Genomic DNA, 22689 nt, shown 5'->3' with positions numbered 1-22689 from the left:
GAAATAGAGACTTAAAACAAAGTATTTTCACATGGCTTCTCGTTGCTTTTCTTTGTCTTATTTTTTCCCCTCTGCAAACTATTTTTAGTTTAAAAGTGACTGTGTGTAAGTGATAAAGAAGCTAATACGTGTAGTAACCTTATGATTTATGAGCAGGGACAGAATAAGATGGGGTTCTTCCCGGATGGAAATACTCAGGGGAGGTGTGTGTGTGATCCTCATAGCTAGTATCATTTTGATGAACTCCTTCCTTAAAACCAGACTACAGCTGTGAAGACTGAATGTCAACTTGTCACCCTGTACTGCATCAGGAGTATGGCAGCATTACTGCTGAGTCTCTCAGAGGACTAACTACTGCCAGGAAAGGAGAGTGTATGGAGGCAGGGCAGTGAACAACATCTTGGTGACTGTGGGCAGAGGGGCAGAGCAGGCACAGTACTGTATCAGTACTCAGCAAGACACCAAAAGCTGAAATTTTTACTTAGGCATCAGCTCTAAAATGTCTGGTCTTCCAGCAATTCAGACCACATCACTTCAACAGCATTACTAACCCAGTCATCTGGATAGGGACCTGGAGGACAGGCACTGTAAGGGCAGCATTTCCTAAAGCACTCAGTGTTTGTGTTCTTCTGCTCCTTTTACATTTGTGGAGAGATTTCCCCTTAGCTTCACTGGAAGCAGGTTTATACCAGCATTTACCATGTCTGCAGCACAAAAGTGGGCAATTGGATCAGCTATTAAACAAGCCCTTTTGTCCTCCTCTTTTCTTACCCAATGGATGATCCACCTCAGTACCCTCTCAAGCTACCTTACCTGGTAGAGAAGATGTGAAAGTTGAAATGATAGCGCAATGCAAGGAGCTAGCAGGTCCTTTTCAGGCTTGCAGATTTCCCAGATAACAGTGAAAAGAGTCAGCTGGAGATGCCAAAGGAAGGGGGCATGACAGGCGTGTTAGAAACCAGGGGAAGAGGAAAAGAAGGCTCATGTGGCTGTGGGGAATATAAGCAATGGAGCAAGGAATCAGTTTGGTTGAAATCATGTAGGCAAAGTAATGGATGAATAAATCCAGAAAAGTGTGTAACCAGGTAGTCTGAAATCACTTGTTAAATCATTCAAGATGTGCAAAGAGTTTGTGGTTTGCTATTTAGTTCAAAGCTGTTTTTTCTTTTCCTCCAGGAGGGATTTTGAACACTTAGAAACAAACTGAGATGATATTGCATTGTATATAATAGTAAGCCCCACTCAAGAAACCGGACACTGCATTAAAATACATTTGTTTTGTATGTAAGGGTAAAGAGTTTTTAAAAAAGGATTAATTCCAGACTTAGCATTGAGTACTGGTGAAGATGTAAAAACAAGCCCTTAAGGACTCTGTATAGTTGATAAATGTCCAAATTCTGTCTGATATTAGGAACAGATTTAAAGGCATCTCTGACTTGTCATCAACAAAACTGTGGGGCCTGCCTGATTATTCTGTTACTCCTCCACAACATACACAATTTGCACAAAATGCATTCACATTACACAGTGGCCCTTGACTATTCCTGTTGGTAAAGAAGCCTGGACAGTTTCCACAGCCATGAAAGTAAACTATAAAAATTGAAAAGTTTCCACGATCATAACCAACTCTATGGCTCACACAATACTTATGTATATAGCTTTTTATTTCTAAACACACAGACAACAATTTAACCCAGAAGTAATTCACAGATATCTGTGTATATTTATGTGAAACTGATGTAAAGAACTTGAATCATAGCCATTATCTAATTTGTATTTGAAGCGGTATTGTTTCTCTTATTGATTTTTCTGTTTCCAGCAGTACAGTAATACTTGTTTTCCATATAGTCACCTCCTCGTTTGTTTCCACTGGATTTTTTTGTTTCTGCAGTTCACGGTCCAATGACTTTTTTAATATAAACGGGTGACTTGACAGCCGTATTTAAGCCTTCAAAACAGAAAGAAAAAAAAAAAACAGAAAAAAAAAAAAAACAGTGATTCCAGGTTTGTCTTCTCTTTCTTTACAGCGCACAAGTAGTTTTGGAAGCTTTGACCGTTTCAGACATCACTCAGTATCAAAGACAGATGATTCTGCTGAGGTTTGTATCAAATTTTTACTTTCTTCAGATCTCTTTCCCATAACAGTTATGCAAAAAACGTTGAGTAACTGTTGTATAAATTCTACACTGGTGAGAACTTGTCTTGTGTACCTGGATCTGTCTGGATGATTGAGTTCTTGCCAAAATGAACAACAGAATCATGCTTAAATTTTCTTACTTTGGTGTGAAGATTAGAAGCAAGTTTTCAAAAAAGGCAAAAGTGCACTTCGTTTTGGTGTGTTCCCGAAGTAACCAACACATGCATGCAGACTACAGATGTGTCATTTTTGTTTTCAAGCAACCTGTATAAATCCCCTCAACTATTGTTTGTATTAAGGCCAATAAACAAAGGGAAACAACAATTCCAGAAAGACGGATATTTTTTTTTCTGTCATTTGCAGTGCAGGGGTGTGCTGCAAACCTCTTTAGGTATACTATTCCCCAGGAAAATGGCTGTGACTAACTTTTGTCATCCTAACTGCATTGGTGTCCTTAATATTATTCTGTAATTCTCATTCCTCTGCACCAAATTGTATTTTCTTGGTGAGTTGTTTCTTACATTTTTATTTCAAATCAGGTGTCTGAACTGGAGACTGTAAGTGATGTTGGAGATGCAGTACAAACCAAAGCAGCAAGTAATGGAAGAAGCCTGGGTAAGAAGATGAGAGCCATTTCCCTTACCATGAAGAAAAAGATGGGCAAAAAGTACATCAAGGCACTCTCTGAGGAGATGGTAAACACGGCTTAAGAATCTTGTATTTGGTGATAATGCATATGAAGTAACAATGTTATGTGCATTTTTTCCTGTTCTTGTTTCAAGCAGCTATCAGTTATTAGATTCTATGAAAACATGGTTAAAAGTACTGAATTAAAACAACTTCTAATATGTATGCTTTCTTTCATGTGCATGCTAATGTACACACACATGCACATAAACAAGTACAGCATCACACAGTAAGGGCTCAAGTTAGACCTAGGAGTTTTACATCATCGAATTTTGCTTTGTCATCAAGGAGAATTTGTGTAAGTATCATAAAACATCTCCTGATGTGGACACAGGGGAGTATTGGATGAACCCAGTCATCAGTCTGATACTCAGCCTGTATAAAACGCTTCATTGGAGAATTTATCTTTGAATACAAGATTTTTTTCCAAAGTCCATTTTGTAGAGGTCAGCCAGCATCCTACAGCATGACAACTCATATGTTTTATCTGCTTTTATCTACTATGTGAAGCTATCTTTATTAAATATAAAAAACATATGATCTGTTTTACGCACTGTAAACCCTGTTTCGTCAGTATCTTTTGTCACTGAGTTCCAAATTTTAAGACACATAAGGAAAAAGGATCTCTAAAAAATCTAGCTGGTGTGCATCCTATCTCATACATGTATCAACATCAAATAACTAGGAAAAATAAGCATGAAACTTCCCAACATGCTAATAAGCATAAAGTTTAGCAGTTTTGGAGGTCAAAGACAAGAAATCCTATTTTTTTACCTTAATTTGTATTTTTTGCTAAAATTCAGCAAGTTGCAATCCATTAATTTTATACTATGAGAAAGAAAACTCATAATTTCAACATTTATCTTCTGCACATTAACAGAAACCATTCACATGAAAGAAATTCAATGAATTACCTGGATGGACTCACATATAGTGTGATCTTCATACCTGCAGTAGATGATGACCAGTGATATTGGTCCACTGATTAATCTATGGCTTATACCGATGATTGGTGTAACAAGCACTGTCCTTGCTGAAAACCAATATAGTCTTTCATTTTAGTGTTATGCCTTGTATGTACCTGTATGGGTCTCCGTACATGCAGTGTCATATTTGCTTGACATCCATCAGTCACCTGATGGATGATTAACATTTCCGCAAATGTGATGTAACGTCCTAAGTACAAGAGGATAATACGCACATTGAGAATGTGATGCAATCTGCTGAAGAAATTCCTTCTTTTGAAAGCTCAGCATTATTTCACTTAGTTGTTACATCATCCCTAAGTTATCTGTGCCTGAAATACAGGCCTTCTTGTTTTGAATTTGTTAAGTGTATAAACTGTGATTTCTGAGGTGTGATTTAATTTCATAAATTCCAGGAACAGATTTCATACGCCACTAGATTTTGTAAGAGAAAAATGCATCTGTTACTTCTGCAATACATGGGATTCTGAGGCCAATATGTAGGTTAACCAAGGTAGTAAGTATGGTGCTAAAACATACATGTATTGATGCTGTACATATGTGCAAGCCATCTCTGGAATGCCCTTGCTTGTGTGCCAGCAAAATAAAGTGCCCATGATTTTCAGAGGCTCAGTACAAAACATAGATGTGTCAGCAAGGCCTTCGCCATGAGCTTTCATAATTAAAGTTTATATTTCTTCCTCACAATCAGAAAAAAACATCTTATTTGGCTACCTACATTTTTTTCATTATAAGCCTTTGTTCGCTGTAATATATTGTAGTCTTCTGAGATGAAGAATCACTTGAGAAGAAGTGAAATTACATGAGTGGGGCAGAGAGGAGATAAGTGATTTCTCCAAGATCATAGTGTTGGGATTGGGTATCCTTAGTACTAGGCATCAACTCCTAAAATGCCTTCTCTCTTAGAGTAGTTCTTAATAAAATGTAGTTATGAATAAATCTCCAAGTGCAATGATGATTCAAAGTGAAAGAAAAAAAAAAAAAAAAAAAAAAGTTTGACTAAAATAAATCTTATGTTAACATCTGATTTTTCTTTTAAAGAATGAAGAAGAAAAAGATGACAGTGATCCTGGTGGTGGAATACACACTGAGAAGGGCTCCATAAAAGCCAGTGACTCTATGGAAAGTCTCTACAGTCTAAACAGTGGTCAGAGCTCATCCAGTAAGTACAAGATATCCATACTTCTAATTCAGTACCTGGTCCAATATTGTTATTGCTTAAGTCTGAGGTATCAGATCTGGTGATCAAAAATGTGGTAGTAGACAGCTCTTCAGTCTGGCAGACAAAAATATAATCTGATCAAATGGGCAGCTAAGGTAGATATGCCTGAAATAACCTGAGTGTTTTTAAGAGTGTTGATATTAAAAGAAGTAAAAATATAATAACACTAACAACAACATGGATTACAGTGAATGATGCTGATACATACCATGAATGTTTCTGGGGGGGTAGCACTGCTGAGTTGCAGTTCCTGGGTGCAACCACACAAGTATCCTCTCTGCAGATAGTGGCTGTGAGTTCATTTTTCACTCTGTGGATGTGAGACAGACAATGTGAGATGTCTGTCTGAGATGATGGGTGATGGGAGCCTGACTGGGCAGCTTCAGATCATGATGCAGAGATGCAGTCTACTTCTCTGAAATCCCACTGAACCCCCACACCCAACTGGGTATTCTCAATTGGAGGATGAACGAATCTGAAGAGAGGTCGAGTTTGCCTCCACATATCTTCAATTGCTCTGCTGTGGACAGTCCCTGGGCAGCAGGTCACAGCTGTCCATGATGATATTGCTGTGCTGTCACTGCAGACATTACGTGAGCCATAAGTGGGGGCTTGAATTGCAGTCCTGGCCGTTTCCACTTAGTTGTTTATCTGGCCCTGAGATGGAGCTGTGCACTTAAGCAATCACCTCAAACAAAACCATTTTTATGATCATTTTCTGTGATGTGATTTGTGAAAATTATATATGGGAGTTTACTTCCAACACACTGCTGCTCTTATCTAAAAACATATTTGGATGGGATATTGCAGAGCTTGCTCAAATTTGCTTGAATTACTCTGCTGATATTTTATTGCTCAACTTGGATAAAATGACAGGCAGAAATGTTGATAAGATTAAAATTTTGCTCTGCAATGCAGGTTCTTTTGATGTTTTAGCTAGCTCTGTAATGAAATAAAATAACTTCTACAGTACTTGTTTTCATTTCTCTGAATAAACAGGAGAAGTTCAGCAAAATTAATTCTCTAAATTGCACTTTCAGAGTACATGTTATTAATCTGCAGAGGTAATATTTCAAAAAAGTCTGTAAGTAAAATGTGTAGTCTATTAGTATCATCACCAGAAAAAGATTATTTTAGGGAAGATGTTAATGAAAGATCTCCAACCTATATTCTTCAGTCTGTAGTAGTATGCTTTTTATTGAATGTATTTTTCCTGGAATGTGTCAAAACCTTGTGGAGTATGCTCTTTCTTAATTCTGTGCTTTTGAAAGCCTTCCTCTCTGCTGCTGTGCAGAACTGAATGTCTGGACACTAAGTGCAGGAGATCTCAGCTTCCACTTGATTCTCTTTAAGGTGGGGTGACCAGCTGCTCTGATGGAACAAGCAACAGGGATAGCCTCAGGTTTGATGACGAAGTCCCTTACAGTGGGCCTTTCTGTGGTCGAGCCAAAGTGCACACCGACTTCACACCAAGTCCTTATGACACTGACTCTCTGAAAATTAAGGTAAGACAACTGTCAGGATTTCTTCTTTTCCAGTAAGACCACTGTAGGCATGTTTTACATGTGAAAGAATATGCTTGCTAAAACATTTTTAACTGTTAAGCACATGCATCACTCTAAAAGCAATACAGATCTGTTTTTGCAGTGCTTCTGTAATGACTTAGTTTAGACAATGATGCTAAGTCAGCTGCTGCTAAAGGCTTTTTAAGACATAGGCCTCCAGGGAGGTACCTCATCAGTATAATATTTCCTCAGAGTAAAACATATGTTGGTTCCCTAGAAGATCTAAAGTAAGAAAATCTAGAGTCTCATGGGGCATGAAGTTCCCTCTCCAGTTAGATTGTATCAAGATCTTGGTGGCACACATTGTCTTTACTGGAAACAGCTCACTTTTTCATTAAGCCTTTATTTACTCACACTTTTGAACTATGAATTTTCTCTGGCTCTGGCATCATAGCAGGGGTGTCCATGCTGTGGGAGTGAGAAAAAGAAGCTCCAGACATAGGACCAGTTCAACACTACTAAAAAGGTCCAGCCCTATTCTTCTCCATCCATGCACAGATGCATTTAATATCATCATTCTTCAGACTATTTGCATCTGTTATCTCTTCTCTAAAGGAAAATCTTTCTTTTCCCTCTCTGTAAACACCTTCCTATCCAGATTGTACTCTTGCCTCATCTTTTTATCTTTTTCACAGCATCTTCTTGTCAAAATCCTCATATGTATCTCACTGCAGTCTCCTTCCTTTGCTCTCAGGCCTGTATTACAGCAATTGCTCTGCAAGTATTTGCAGTTTCCAACATTTACCCTCCACTTCTACACATACCTAAGGTATTTCTTTCAAAACAGTTTATCAGGTAATGAAATGTCAAATTTCTGCTGGCTCACCTAGGTTACTTTTAAAGTCATTAAGGTGGTGTATTTTACAATTAAAAACTAATACTTAAGTCTGAAAACCTCTAAGAATATCACAATAAATTTCAGTGCCCTGAATCTGAATTAAAACTGCAGCTTGCCTTAGAGCTACCTAATCCTGATGTGCATCCATATCTAAAGTTCCTGAGCCCTCCATAAGTGTGTAGAATAATATATATTATTATAGAGCTTTAAACAAATGTTTGTTTAGTTCCCATTTCAAACATGCTCATAGCTCTAAGCTTCATATTCTAATGAAATCAGGCCATTTAAACACTGTGAATTTCGTACTTTGGTTTTAACCAAACTAGGGTGGCAGCTTTACTTGCATTTTCTTGACCAGAGCAGAAAACATTTAAAAATCTAGGAGTTGTTAAAAGATATTTTAACAAACTGAGTTTGATTTTTCTGTTTTGTAACAGAATGACAAATTAAGTGTGTATGTAGGGATTTGTTGTAGAACTCTTTAAAGACTTCCAGTGGTTTTGTAAGTTCTATAGTATCTGACCAGAAGAGAGGACTCAATTTTACTGTCATGGGAGCAAGTTGCATAGAAGGTATGACTTTTTTACTACCAGAATTACTCAGAATGACTGTTGTGCTGAACTGTGATGTCAGTTCCCACAGCTTGGTGAGAGCACCTTTATCAACAAGCCTTCCTGAAGTTGCTGTGTTGTCATTCTTTTTTTGCACTTGCTTTTGTGAGTGTATGCACAAGTGTGGAGAACTGAAGCTTTTAGTTCTGTCTGCTAAGATGTTTCTACTATTTTCCCAGTCAATTGGGTTAATAATAATGGGAGAATTTGACAGTCCTTTGGGAAGGACTGACAGGAAGATATTAAGGGAGTTAAATGTTCTTTATTGCCTTTGAGAAATGTAGCCAGTGTTTCTTACTGTAAAATGGGTAAGAGTTCACCTTTCATGTAGCTCAGCTAATAGTTTTTGAAGACCCCTGGGATGATGGATAATAAGATTATTGTGTTAGTGGTTTAAAGTGAAGGAGCCAGGTGAGAAGCTGTGTAAAGCATGTATTTGGAAAATAACCTCACTGTGCTCTCTTGCTTTTTGCCGAAGCTATGCCCAGTATCCATTGCAAAAGTTGCTAGCAGGGTGAAACTTACGCACTTTCAGGGTCCAAGTGAAGCACTAGAAGTTGAAAGGTGCTGCTTATGCTCACCTCTCCTTCACAGAGCTTTGGAGATAAGGTCTAGCTCCATTTTCTGTGACTGCATTTTTCTGGGATTTTATAAAAGCAAAGAAGCTAAATTTAGGTCATTTAAAAAGTTACTTCACACTGTCTGGTTAAGATTCTGTGCTGGTTTTGGTGCATAAAGGAAAATTCACATATCACAAACCAGATGTGTAAGCAGTATTGTGCTTTTTCTATTTTCTAGAAAGGAGATATTATAGATATCATCTGTAAAACCCCCATGGGCATATGGACAGGCATGCTGAACAACAAAGTAGGAAACTTCAAGTTCATTTATGTGGATATTATTTTGGAAGAAGAAGCTGCACCCAAAAAGATAAAGGCTCACAGAGGAAGCAAAAGGACCAAGCCTAAAACGTTGCAAGAACTCTTGGAATGTGTCCATCTGCAGGTCAGCAAACATTTCCCTGTTGTGTTTGAAATTTTTAATTTCTTTACACTCGGGTTTCGATGTAATTTACAGGCAGTTTTAGAATGGCAGGTTTCAGCAGTTTTGAAGTCAACAACGCAAATAAGTTTCATGTCTGTTTCTTATCTGATGTCAGTGGTTTATATAACTGCATTTTACCACAAGATTTGGTTAGGCCAAAAGGCTCCATGCAGAGAGGTACAGTGATGACTTGTCAAGTAACTTGCCTGTAATTGTGTGCCTTGGGGCAGGAGGTGTGTGAGTATGTGGAAATCTCAGGACTGCAGTGTGACCCAAGTGCCAACATTCAGAATTTAGATTTCTAATTTTGTATGATCTTTGGGAGCAGTATTCTTTTTGCCCTATGCTCATGTTGTGCCTCTCTCCCTCTCTGAATCACTAACTCCTGACTGAGTTTAAAATCATAGTTAGGTCATGAATTACATGTAATATTTTCATTAGCTGTTACTGCTTTTTGTGCTGATGCAAGTACTCCTAATCCTGGAATAGATACAGAGTTTCATATTGTGTTGACATACAGCTGAAGGGGGACCATGTGTGACACAGCATGGCTGAGGGCTCCCTCAGCTTCTTACACTCACATTTTTATCTGAGGGCTCTTTCTGCACCCTACATCAGAGGCTTTCCTAGACCCAATATGGAAGGCACTCTATTGGGTTACCCGTGAAAGTGCAGAAGGTCAGTAGATTAAACCATTTTTGACAGATCTCTATCCTGACCCAATCTGCTGCCACGGTCTGGCAGGCAACTCAGCCACAGGTGCTGGGATGGCTGAGATGACCCCAAGATATCTCCACCTCTCTCATTCGCAGTCTAGTTTTGTACAAAAGGCAGGTTCATCAGACTGAAAAGTGTAGCCCATTCAACTTGATGAAAAAGTAAAGGAGAAATTGTTCCTATTCATCTACTAAAAAATACTGATTGTTTACATGAGAGATTTGCAAATTTCTCTTCGCAGGAATATGCCTCAACACTCTTGCTAAATGGCTATGAAACTCTAGAGGACTTAAAGGATCTACAGGAGAGCCACCTGATTGAATTGAATATTTCAAACCCAGAAGACAGGACAAGATTGTTATCAGCAATTGAAAATCTACAGGACTATGACAGTAAGTATTTAAACTCTGACAATCATGTGAACATTTTAACTGGGAAAAAAAAAAAAAATAGTGGTCCCCACATTGATCTGTTTAATGATTTTTCTCTTAAATATGAAACATTGAGTTTGGTTGTTTCTTTATTTGTCCAGACGGCTAACTGTACATCTCTTCTAGACACATACATGATTACTATACTTGTAACACATGCATGATTTAAGATGTCCTGCTGATACATCCTAAACTAGACATTAACAGCAACTATTGCTTGAGAGCAACCCTTTTTAGGACTGTAAAACCAACACACAGAACATTTAAATGACTTGCCAAAAGTCACAAGGTCTGTGCAAGAGCAGAAAATTAAATTTCCCAAACTCTGGGCTAGTACTTAAAAAATATAATAATAATAATAATAATAATAATAATAATAAAAAACAGTCAAGTAAGTACTAAAAAAATAGAGCTACAAAGAGAGTTACAACAAGAATTTAGGTCAAGTTCCGAGAAACTTCAGCTAAGCAACTGCTTAATTAGAGAGGAAAAAAAAAAAAAAAAGAAAAAGATGTTTCCTTCTCCACTAATATTTGTGCAAATTCACCCCTATCCTGAGCAGTTACTTCATCAGATGTGTATTCTCAACTGAGAAGCATCTGAAAGAGAATAAAAGGATACCTGGGAGAACAGGTATCCCTGTCTTCCTATGTTAATATCAGGTCTTGTCAGCTGTCCAGTTTTTCTCTCCTCAGCATAGGTAGCTCTCCATTTGTCACTCCAGCACATGTACATACATATGCACATACCTGCAGGCTCACATATATCCTAATCTTTCTGTACATTAATTCTGTACATGGGTTTCTAAGAATGTCTCATCCATTCAACATTCCCTGCAGATGTTCTCTAATCTACCCTTTGGTTTCCTTGTATTTCACTCTACTTTTGGGTATTTCTGAAACCCATTTCAATGTACAGTGTTTCCTGTTCTCTTAATCAGCATCCACAGAAATGTAAGTTTCTTGCAAACACATTGGAGAAACATTTAAAAGGTTTTATTTGCCCAGCAGTATCAGTACTTATAAGAAATAAGTACTGAGAAGTACTTATTTGTACTTCTATAAGTACTGAGAAGTACTTTTTTGAGAAGAGGGGCTAGAAAAGGACTCTTGCAGTGCTGTCTATATAGAGGTAGTGATTGAAAGAATGAATCTGGGACAGAAAAGGTTACATTTTCCAAGAATTGTGTTGCATGCATCCAGCTAGAAATCATATGAAAATACATTCATTTCCTTAATTTTTCCATCCATTGAGCATATGTATCTTTGTGTGTACTTCCAAGTAATTAACCTTGCCACTTGTTCTGCACCTTTTGTTGCATATGTTTTTCTATATCAATATTTAACAAGAAAAAAAAACATTAATGTAAAATGATAGATTGTAGTTTTACAGAGTTCTGCATCAGGGTGAAAAACAAAACCAAAACATAATGTTTTTTATCATGCTATGCAAGTGTCAAACTATTCTGGGGCAGTGAGGATATGGTTTACTATTTATACTTCTTGTATAGCAAAAAAGCGTTGCAAGAAGACACGTAATATTTTTAAAAGATGACAACAGGGTTCTCCTTTTCTGAAGATGTGTTAATAACTTTATGTTCTACATAAACCTGTGCAAGAAGCAAATCTGAGAAGGACATGTCCCATACACTGAATATTAGAAAATTCACCTTAATTACCTAAATAGGGTTCTTCCTTGTTAGCATCATGGGATTAAGTCACTTATCTCCAGGTAAAATGGTAACCCTGATTATGTCTGTAAGGCAGTTTAACACTTTAAATTCTTATAATGGTTCTGGATAAAATAACATTAAATCTTACAAAGTGGCCCATGCTTCAGAATCAGTGATAACACTGTGGTTTTTGATCAAGAGATTAAATGAATATTTGTTTCACATTCACTTGAGATAGGTATAAGCAATCTTTAGAGTATTCAAGTTCAATAAAATAATTTTCCCAGAAATTATGAATACTCACAGGGACCAAAATTAAGACATCTTTAGATGCCATCCCAATTATAAGCATTCATTTCAGTCTGGGTGTCATAAGACTCCTGTATACTTTAAGGTAAAACACAAATAAATAAGGTCTTGGTTATATAAATAAGCATACTCTCTTGAATAAGGACTGAATCAAATCCTTCCCTCATCTGGTTGTCAAAGTCTGATGGTGCTTATCACATGACCAGTAGTGACAGAAAAAAATTAACAACCTGCTCTGAAAAGGATGATATTAAAGACTAAAATTGATAGAAGTCATCTGTTAAATAGCTATAATGAAAGATGGGGAGTCAAGTTTGGGCATAAGCTCAGCATATGTCTGACCTTGTCCAAATCATTTGACCTCTTCGTGATTCTGTCAACCCAATTGGAAAACTGGGTTGAAAGAGCTGAGTGCTATTGTGAAAGTGAATTCTGCATCTGAACTGATGCAGAACTTTCCTAGGTCAATATTTTTTTTTTCCTAAATGAGCATGACTGAGTCCAGCATAAATGATTTCTTAATTAAAATTGATTTTCTGCATTGCTTAGAAGTGAGCAGCATAATTACCCACAGTTACAAGGTAATCTGTTTACTGGCCAAAAGTAAATCTAGATAGAAGTTCAGTATTCTACCAGGTAAAAGTTCATTCTCTTTATAAGCTTTGTGAGAGAAAATAATAATAATAAACCCATAGATCATATTTACTATTCTAATCCCATCTTTCTCACAGAGATTGGAATGGTTTCATGTCTTTGCATTAGATCCATGCCTCCACAAAGCGTGTGTTTGATTAATGAATGGGGTCTCATCCATGAAGATATGCTTCAGAGCTGAAATGCAAGGGTTTCTGAGTGTTTGGATAATACCATTATCTGAATACTATAGTCTAATACTATTCATAAAAGCCAAGTATCCTGGAATGTAACCTCATTTTACTTGATTCTACTATAAATGTAATGATAAAACATGATTTTATATTTCTTTAATGCAATACCTGATATTCCTAAATGTCCAGATGTCTTTAGAGGGCTTTTCATTTCTTCTTCTTTTTTTTTTTTTTTCTTTTTTTTTCTTTTTTTTTTTTTTCCCTGACATCTATTTTACATTATACTAGGTGGTTTCTTCATGCCACATACCTGAGACTATATAATTCATGTTGCAGAATAAACAAACAGATATTGAGTTTTGTAACAAAAGGACTTACAGCAATTGTTTCCACATTATACTCTTCTTAAAACCACCCAAAATGGAGGATTTTTGGCAGCAAGAATATTTTCATCTTACATTTGATTTAGACCTCAATGAATTTAAGAGTAAAGATTTTACACATCTCACATCAGGAAATAAAAACTGAGTTTTATTTAAGAAATGCTACCAAATAGTGTTTTATTTTGTTTTTTAACATTTTTTCCTTCATGGTACTGTGCGATACTCTTTCTACCTTTCCTGTGTGTCAAGGCCCAAATTCACCATCTTCAAGTGCTTCATGTAGCAATACTATTCTAAAACTGCAAGGTCTTTGAAGCACCTCATGACCTTCTCCACACCCCACAAATAACTTTTTATATTTACTCTAAGTTGATCAGACCTATATATTTGGGGAAAAAACATGATTGGTCTGGGAAAAAAAAAAAAAAAAAAAAAAAAGACCTTTTTCATAAAGTATTTCTTAATAGCTTTTCATTCTTCTCCCAGATGGCTTCTAGACAGGAGATGGATGTCTCTGCTTTTGTAGGATGCCATTTTTAAAGTGAAGCAGTTGCTGAATGGTTAATGAATAAAGTAATAAAATAAGTTTGCAACTTCTTTCTTGACTGCTCCCCAGGACACACATTTCTGGATGTGTGAAACAGGCTTGATTCTGTTCTCACTTAGATGATGGAAGTCAAGGGGTTCATTCCTGAAGTCCAGTAGGTTGTATTAGTCTGAAATTATTTAGAGCGAAAGAATTAGACATCTTTGAATATGTGCATAATGTTCATGTATAGGGAAAAAAAAAATGGGGGGTTGAAACATATGTGCAATCTTGGGGATAATTATCTTACCCTTATCTCCCCAAATTCACTTCCTTAGAATGTTCTTTGTATCTAAGTGCCAGATCATACTCTAAATCCCACTGCCAGTATCACATAAGGTTTGTTTTTTATTTATTTTATTTGGACAGCAAAGTAGCTGATGATACAACTTTCAGTTCTTAGTTGTATTCCTTAAATGAAGACCTGGCATCAAGAGTTCTACTTACTGAAGAACTTACTAAAGGCATACTAAACTAATTTACAGCCTTACTAAAGGCTGTCTCTTTAAATCTGTGGAATTACACAATATCATGTAAAGGTCAAACAGTGCTGAAAGATGATCTCCCCTCCTTCACTGTGGTAGCTGCAACCCTTTGATCTGTATATAATATTTCCATATTCTGGGAAGCTCTCCCTTGCATGCATATTCGTACTTTTCACTTTTTCCAGACACCTCTGTTTGCTTCCTGGTTTTAGAGAAAAATAAGCTTACTTCTGTTTTCAGCATAAAGTCTTCTCTTATACCTGTTCAGTGTCTCTCCCACTTGTATTTTACTCTGAGTGCTGGAGAATCTTTGCCAGTGGAAAGAGAAGGCCCAATTGATGTCAATGCAACATCTGCTATTGAAAGCAGAAGCTATGTCATTGGCTCATCAAGTGCTATTTTTCACCTTATGTGTCTGTAAATATCCACTAAAGATTTACTCCTTTGATTCTCTGAAGTATTGCAGATATACAGACCCACTTTGGGTCTTTCTTTTTCAAGAAGTATCACTATTTACTACTTTACAATGATCCTTTCTGAGTTTGGTGTGCTATGAGTTTTTGTTTCATTATAACAGTGGTCTAACGGGTACAGGCACTCCAGGTTGATAGGCTGACCTCCTTCACACCTGGCTAGGAGGTCAAACAACAGTTTTGAAAATGCACGTCATTCTAGTTACTTGTTCAGCTGTGCTGTACTGTGTCACCTTCCAGGAAAGCGCACAAGTGACTCAGCCTAAAGCATCATGCTCGTAGCCCATTTCACCTTCTTGGCAAATCTCATGAAGGCAGACTTGAGGGCATGCTCATGAAGTACAGCTTGCTGCTGGGTTGAACTTTTTTTTTTTTCCTTTCCTAAGACAAAATCTAAGCTTCAACCACTCATCTGAACATAATGGCACTGGAGTCAGTGTGACCTCAATACATTCTTGAGTGCAATTGCCTTAAACCTAAGCTTAAAGTGCTTTCCTAATCAGGACTTTAAACTGATTAAAAAGAGGGGAAAAGCTGGTGAAAGAAAAAAAAAAATAAAATCTATCTCTGCATGTGTTATGCACATTTATGTCATTGAACAAAAAAACGTTCAGTTCCAAGATCTAAATCATGAGGAAGATACATATGCATCACACATCCATTATTGAGTCTAAAAGCCTAACATTTTTTTCAGTCATCTGCATATAACACTGCAGTCTAAAGTAGTATTAGAATATGTGTCAAAATGATCCATATTTTGGACCCTTCTGGCCATATCATAGACAACAGTGACTGAAAGCTATATATCTTATATGAAACTGCTTTGTTGTAGAAAAATAATAGAACTTCCATTTGTTAAGATAGTGGTTTCTGATGATTCTGCAACATTTAATGGCAGTTTAATTTTTATCAATTCATGTTTCCCATGTATTGTATCTTTCTTCTGATTTCCAAAAGATTAAGACGGTAAACTTACCTTTACTAATGGGGAAATTGAATATGCATTTGTTAGAAGAAGGAAGTAAGTAGAACTGGATGTGAAAACCAAAAGCTAAAAGAAATTTTAAAAAGCCCCCCCCCCCCAAAAAAAAAGTAGTTGTTTTTTTTTTTAGAACATCTAAAGCTGTATGCTATGCTTATTTATAATACTCAATATCCTGTTTAAGTGGTTTAGTAGATACTGCATAATATTTAAGTTGCTCAAAAAAAAAGAAAAACAACCAGATTGATTTCAGTATTTTCTTCCTAAATATGATTTTTATTTATTTTTTTCTGTTTTGAACAAAAAATAGAAAATATATTTTCACTTTCCCAAACATCTGAACATTATTGTTTTTCAGTTTTCAATGTAACAAAAAAAAATAAATCTTCTAGTGAGGAGACAGAAGTTTTACATTTCTGTTTCCTAAATGTAAATTTGTTATTCTTCTAAAACTGATCTAAATTCAAATAAAAAAAAAAACAAAAAACTCAGTTTCATGCTTGCTTGTGTCTCTGTCCCTGGAACACACAAGGGAAAGACACTGCTACAAAATAGTGTAAGATATGTTTTTCACATAGGAACTTGCTTAAGCTACCACAACCATTAACAGAGCACTACTGTAATATTAAATGAAGCAGTTGCTTTTTTTTTTTTTTTAATCCACTAGTTACTTGGTCTTCTTTCCCACTGTAAAACAAGCAAAGTGGATAGAAATTCCTCTTCGACCTTGAAAATGTAAACAGGATTAACACTTTTCAGGTCACTGCTTGCCTGGGCAGCAGATGATGCTCCAGAAGCTGATGAAAGTCCCAGCGAGTGGCATTAGGGCTGGTCAGGGATTACAGCAGAGGGAAGGGGAGCCCTGTCTGCAGCCACTGAGGAGGTCTGCATGCAGCCACCAGCTGAGTTCTGTCAGCCCACAGCAACCAAGGGTCACCTGGGTCCTTTTGGCACCAGTGGGATGGGTGTGAGGAGCTAATGACACAGTTTAGACAGGGCTTTACTGGGGCATCTGCTGCTGTTTGGGCTAAACTACTTCTGTTGCTACTAATAGCAGCAGTAATACCTTCTCTGGTGTAATTCCTTTTGTAATTCCTTACTGACTTAAATCAGAAATCAATTGGACCCTACACGATCAAGTATTTTCCCTACAGATATAACATTTGACATAGCAAACTATGTTCTGTAAGGTGAGAGGAGATCAAACAGTTACAGATATCAATTAATCCTCTGAAAGGTTCCCTCTGTCATGCAAAACAAAACAAACAAACAAACAAAAAAAGTGAAAATCTTTCTCATGTTGCAAAAGTTTGTAAGGTCTAAGAGCTGAAACAAGTGTCTGTAGAAATTTTCCTTTTGGGAATTTTATAATCACATGCTGCTACCCTGGAACTAAACTAGATTTAGACTTCCAGGAAGGATGAAGTCTTTCATGAACTAGGACTTCCATACTGCCTGTATTTGTACTGAGACAACTTAAATCTGACCAAAGAGTCAAAGCAAACTATTTAACCATGGAGCAACAAGTCAGGTGAAATAAGGGAACTTTCTTTACAGAAGCAAAAAGGTACCATTTTTCAGAGGATTAAAATCTGAGGTAAAACCATTTATTCCTTTAAGATCTGTTTCTCACACTTTTGAAAGTAAACCACAGTTTGAAGTAAAAACACAGTTATTGGAGAGCAATAGGAAAAGAAAGAGAATGACAGAAAGAGATTTTAGATCTTAAACCTTGTTTTCTGGAGAAATTTACCATGAGTAAACATCATGTATTTTACAGCCAGAAAATATGTACATGAACTTTAACCACAAGATACATTAGATTCATGATATACAGGTATATCCTGTCTGCAACACACCAGCTTGTTGAGCTCAGTTGAGAGGTCTGCTGATACTCTTCCTGAGCTGCAGATTTTTGAGTTTGAATAGATTAGTCATGCAGCAAGCTAAACAAGGACACATTACTTGCAAGATTTTCTACTTCTACTTAGTTTTGAAATGGTGTTCAAAAAGCATATAGCAAGAACTAAGCATCTAAGCTTTCTCTGAGGCCTTTGTGTTTTGGAAAATATCCTTTTGGCTACCAAGCTAAGTTTAGGAAGTTTCCATCAGCCAGCTACTCCCACTGAAAAATCAAGTGCTTTAGGAAATCTGATTACCATATCTTCAGGCTGAGCACTTCTAAAGATCAGCCAATTATATCTTGCCATGCAATACACAGAGTAGGTGAAACGGTGGGAATTACATTCAAAAGACACAGCACCTGTCATTCATGTATTAGAAACAAGGGAATGCATGTGTGTGGGAGGGGAAAGGCTACTTTATTGTGGGCATGGTGACCATGCATGGTGACTGGTGCACTTGTGTACAGTCTGAAGGATGAGGCCAAAGTCTCAAGCATGCATCTCTGAGCAACACAGTACGGTATCAACGCCAACCTCAACAGCAACTTAGATGCTCATGTCATCATATTTTCAGTACTTTGATGCTGAAGTTTCTGATTCTGATAGACAGAAGATATTGATCAAGCCAAGTTTATATTACCAACTCTTTTTCTACAATTTCTCAAGATCAGCCACATTTCTGTCTCAAACTCTTTCACGGGGTACTTACTTTGACATTTTTTTCTTATTTTGTTCTTTGCAGTTGAACAACAGCAGACAAGTGAGGGTGGTCAGGAGACACGGAGCTTAAGCCCTCAGCCCAGTTTTGACAAATCACAGTTAAATGACTGCCCAAGAGATTCCGGCTGTTACATCTCGTCAGAAAATTCAGATAATGGTAAAGAAGAAGTAGACACAGAAATGCTGTCTGACATGGTGCAGTCAATAACAATCACTGAGTCAAACTGATTCTGTTAAGCTGTATTTCTGCAGATGCTCAGAAAAAGCAAACAGATAAGTGAAGTTGATTTGCTGGTATGGTGGCACAGAAGCAGAACACAGAATACTCTCAACACTGAAAATCTACTTCTGTCTGATGTATGATGCTCTAGACTGCTACGTGTGGACACCTGAGAGCTAAATCTTAGCAGCTGATAATATCTCATGCTTTTCTTTTTAATGAATCCACAGACATTTCACTGAAAAAGTTTATACATATATATTTATATATATATTTGTACAGCAAATGCATTTTTTATAATAATAGATAATTGTTTCATTTAGTGATATATAACCTGGATGTTAATTTCTGGAACTGTCCCAAATGTAAATACTGTAGATATTTATTTTTAAAAGATATGGATTAATCACACTGGCTCTTTTTTTCAGATTGTTTTGCTGAGATTTGTACAGAAAATGTTTGCATTGACATAACATAATAAAAAAAATGATACATTCACATTCTACTTCAAAAAGTACCAACCTCATTCTCATTAATATTAAAGCTATTTCAGGCCATTCTTCTCCAAAATGGTCTCTAAAATAGACTATTTATTACACTTTATCCTGGAGGTACAGAAGAACTGTAGTATGAGTCTGAATCAAGATTTTTGTGTTCATCATCTTTTAGAGAGCATAGCCATCTGAATTCTTACACACTGGCAATTTGTATATTGTTATTTCACAACTGTTCTCATTCTTTACAAGCAGTATAAAGAGAATGAAATCTTGAAACAAACAAACAAAAAAATAATCTGCATCAATACTATGCTTTTATGAACGTCCTTTGTGAAGCTCTTGCCTTTTGTGTGTGGTGTAAAGTTTGTTAATTGAGTATTTGTTTGCGTACAGAACTCAGAAGCTAATATGCTTATTGTGCATTATTGTCTTTTATATGAGTTTTAACTGTCATTTTCCAGTATATTTTGCACTGGAATACACATTATATCTGCCTGTCTTCTTTTAGAGTACTTCCTTCAAAAATAAATAAATAAATAAAATCATATGTTTGAGCCCTTTATAAACTACTTGATTTTTAATGCTGTCATTACATTGCAAAGATGTCTTCATTCTAACACTAACACAGTAAATGGCAAATCAACTTAATATTTTTATCATGCATACTCATCAGGGTATCAAATCAATACAGAAACTTCATGCTTATCAATTAGTCACACATTTTTCATAATTTAAGGCATTTTGCATTCATGTTAGTTTCCACAGACTGATGACAACTTAAATCATTTCCAGAAGAGATGAAACATGGAAAGTTCCACCCTCAAAATAGTATTTCTGAAGAAGTTGTAAACAAATGGAAAACTCTTCTCTCTCCCTGCGCCCCCCCCCCCCCCCCCCCTTTTTTTCTTCTTCCCTAATGGAAATGCTTCTTGTAGTTATAGTTCCTAATGCACAGATCTGCTTTGAAGATTATCAAAACAGCAATTTTAGAAAACTGCATATATTACATTACAAAAGACTTGGTTTAGTAAAGTAAAGAAGCATGGGAGATGCTTGACTTGTTTCTGGTTTTAACTTACCTTTTATGCTTTGGCTGGCAACGATAGTCATCATTTAGTAGCAATGACCTCATATTTCCAGGTGTGCTTGGGGATGCACAAGCCTATGAAGGTATAAAGTACATGTCAGCTTGTATCAAATAGCTACATGTATATTCATTTTTTTCTTAATGCCTTTCTAACCATTAGTGTGTCATCACAGGTGGTACTTAATATGATTTTGATAACTTTTTCTGAAAAATGTTGTTGGATTGGCTTCTACCATCTCCTCATCCTAGAGAAGACTGAAGTCTGCTTGACTACCTCTGACAAGAGCATTATGGATTATGACAGGGATTATGACTGTCAAGAAACAGCTAAACTAGCTGGGTCAAGGACTAACAACCTGAGAGACCAGAGATGTGCCATGATATACTCTGAGGAATGTTTGTTTGCATTAGTTTGCAAATGAAAGTAGGTCTTCTTAATTAGTTACAGCAAGACAAGCAACTCATAAACAGAGCAAAATACCCAGCTACTCTTATTATTTTACAAGAATCAAACCCTACATAAATTTAGGCTGATGGCAAGAGGTTAACTAACATCTAAGGTTAACTAGTCGGTAACTATGAACATGAGCTGTGGTTGAACCACTTCTGCCTGTAATCAGCAAGACTGTCCAAAGGGCTTCTCGTTGAGAAAAAATGTGTCAACTGAGAGCTTGTTCAACATATTTGTAACTTCCTGTGAAGGCAGAGAAGATTAGATCGCAAGCTGAGAAACTTCCGTTCTCTCAAGCTATTCCGAGAAAAAGAATGAGGAAATATCATACCACAAAGGAAAAAAATGCGTATTTCCTATAAGAAGCATACCCAACCTTCTTTCATCTCTCAGTGGTCATGTTAATCACAGCGATCTTGGATGAACCTATCTAAGCATAAACAGTCCTCTTGCTGTCTTTCATGCTGGCTAACCTTAATAATAATATATATATAATATATGTTTCTTTTTAAAGCTGTACGTATTCTAGGATCTTTTAGTCTGATGGAGAACTGAAATGCTTTTGAGGAATCTTTAAAATGTACTAGAGACAGGGACGAGAAGCAAGCAGGGGTTTTGTTCCTCTCTGTCACTTGTTCACAGCTGTCAAATCCCTGTTCATTTTTTAACTTTCCTCTGTGATTAAGGAGGACTATAAGGTCTGTAAGACTCTTATTTGGAAATAACTGAGAGCCCACTCTTCCCCATGATTATAAAGCATACAAAAAGATGCAAAAACATCCAGTAACAGAAGAAAACAAGCCAACAAGGTGAATCTCACTGAAGCCAGAAATGGCCCTGCTAGCCTTCAGTTGGTGGGGATTTCCCCTGCTGCAGAGGGCCATGGTGCAAGTGCAGAGGACTTCCCCATAGGGTTGCTGTGCCAGGCTTGCTGCTGGCACGTGTGCTGCCACTCACTCTCAGCTGCCACTCACCCTCAGTCAGCCAGTGACTCAGAAAGGCCAAAGGGAGCTGCAGAAAAGTTGGGGTGGTGACAAGCCCCCTTGTCCCCAGGGAAGAACCACCTCTGGACAAGGTTAACATTGCTTTTTGCAGCATTGCTTCATGTTCAGCTCCATTTGACTGCTGTTCCCAGCTGGCAGAACGTTAAAGGAGGCCTGCTCTGTTGCTAGAATTGGTAGTAGCATGCTGGACCACGGTCCTGCAACCCAGGCAGACTAGCCTGCAGATCCTGGGAATCAACATCCTATTCTATCTAAAGCTTTTGACAAGGTCCCACATGACATCCTAATCTCTAAATTAGAAAGATATGGTTTTGAAGGGTGGGTCATCTAGTGGATAAGGAATTGGCTCGATGGCCAGACCCAGAGAGTAGTGGTCAATGGTTCTATGTCCCGGTGGAGGCCAGTGATGAGCAGCGTCCCTCAGGGGTCTGTCTTGGGACTGGTGCTTTTCAATATCTTCATCAGTGACATAGACAATGGGATTGAGTGTACCCTCAGCAAGTTTGCAGACGACACCAAGCTGAGTGTTGCAGTTGATACAACAGAAGGAAGAGATGCCATCCAGAGTGACATAGACAGCCCAGAGAAGTGGGTCCATGTGGACTGCATGAGATTTCACAAGTCCAAGTGCAAGGTGCTGCACCTGGGTTGGGACAATCCCAGACAGGACAGGCTGGGAGAAGAACTGTTGAGAGCAGCTCTGCAGAGAGACTTGGGGTTTTGGTGTATGAAATGTTCAACACGAGCCAGAAGTGTGAGCTTGCAACCCAGAAAGCCAAATGTATCTTGGGCTGCATCAAGAGGTGTGACCAGCAGGTTGAGGGAGGTGACTCTCTCCCTCTACTCTGCCT

At 37.3% G+C, this 22689-nt stretch overlaps 1 protein-coding gene across 1 annotated transcript in view; it reads left to right on the top strand.

The window, feature by feature from the left end:
• Positions 1–19738, top strand: part of SAMSN1 (SAM domain, SH3 domain and nuclear localization signals 1) — a 35187-nt gene extending 15449 nt beyond the window's left edge. The window contains exons 2-8 of the mRNA XM_084285890.1: positions 2028–2099; positions 2677–2832; positions 4852–4972; positions 6386–6537; positions 8845–9051; positions 10049–10199; positions 18602–19738. Coding sequence (XP_084142016.1) covers positions 2028–2099; positions 2677–2832; positions 4852–4972; positions 6386–6537; positions 8845–9051; positions 10049–10199; positions 18602–18807 — 1065 coding nt within the window. The 3' untranslated portion in view covers positions 18808–19738. The remainder of the gene's footprint in view (positions 1–2027; positions 2100–2676; positions 2833–4851; positions 4973–6385; positions 6538–8844; positions 9052–10048; positions 10200–18601) is intronic.
• The last annotated feature ends 2951 nt before the right edge of the window (positions 19739–22689 follow it).

This window comes from Netta rufina, assembly GCF_964035555.1.
Source record: "Netta rufina genome assembly, chromosome: 1".
Lineage (NCBI taxonomy): Eukaryota > Metazoa > Chordata > Aves > Anseriformes > Anatidae > Netta > Netta rufina.
This window is presented reverse-complemented; position numbering and strand designations above follow the sequence as displayed.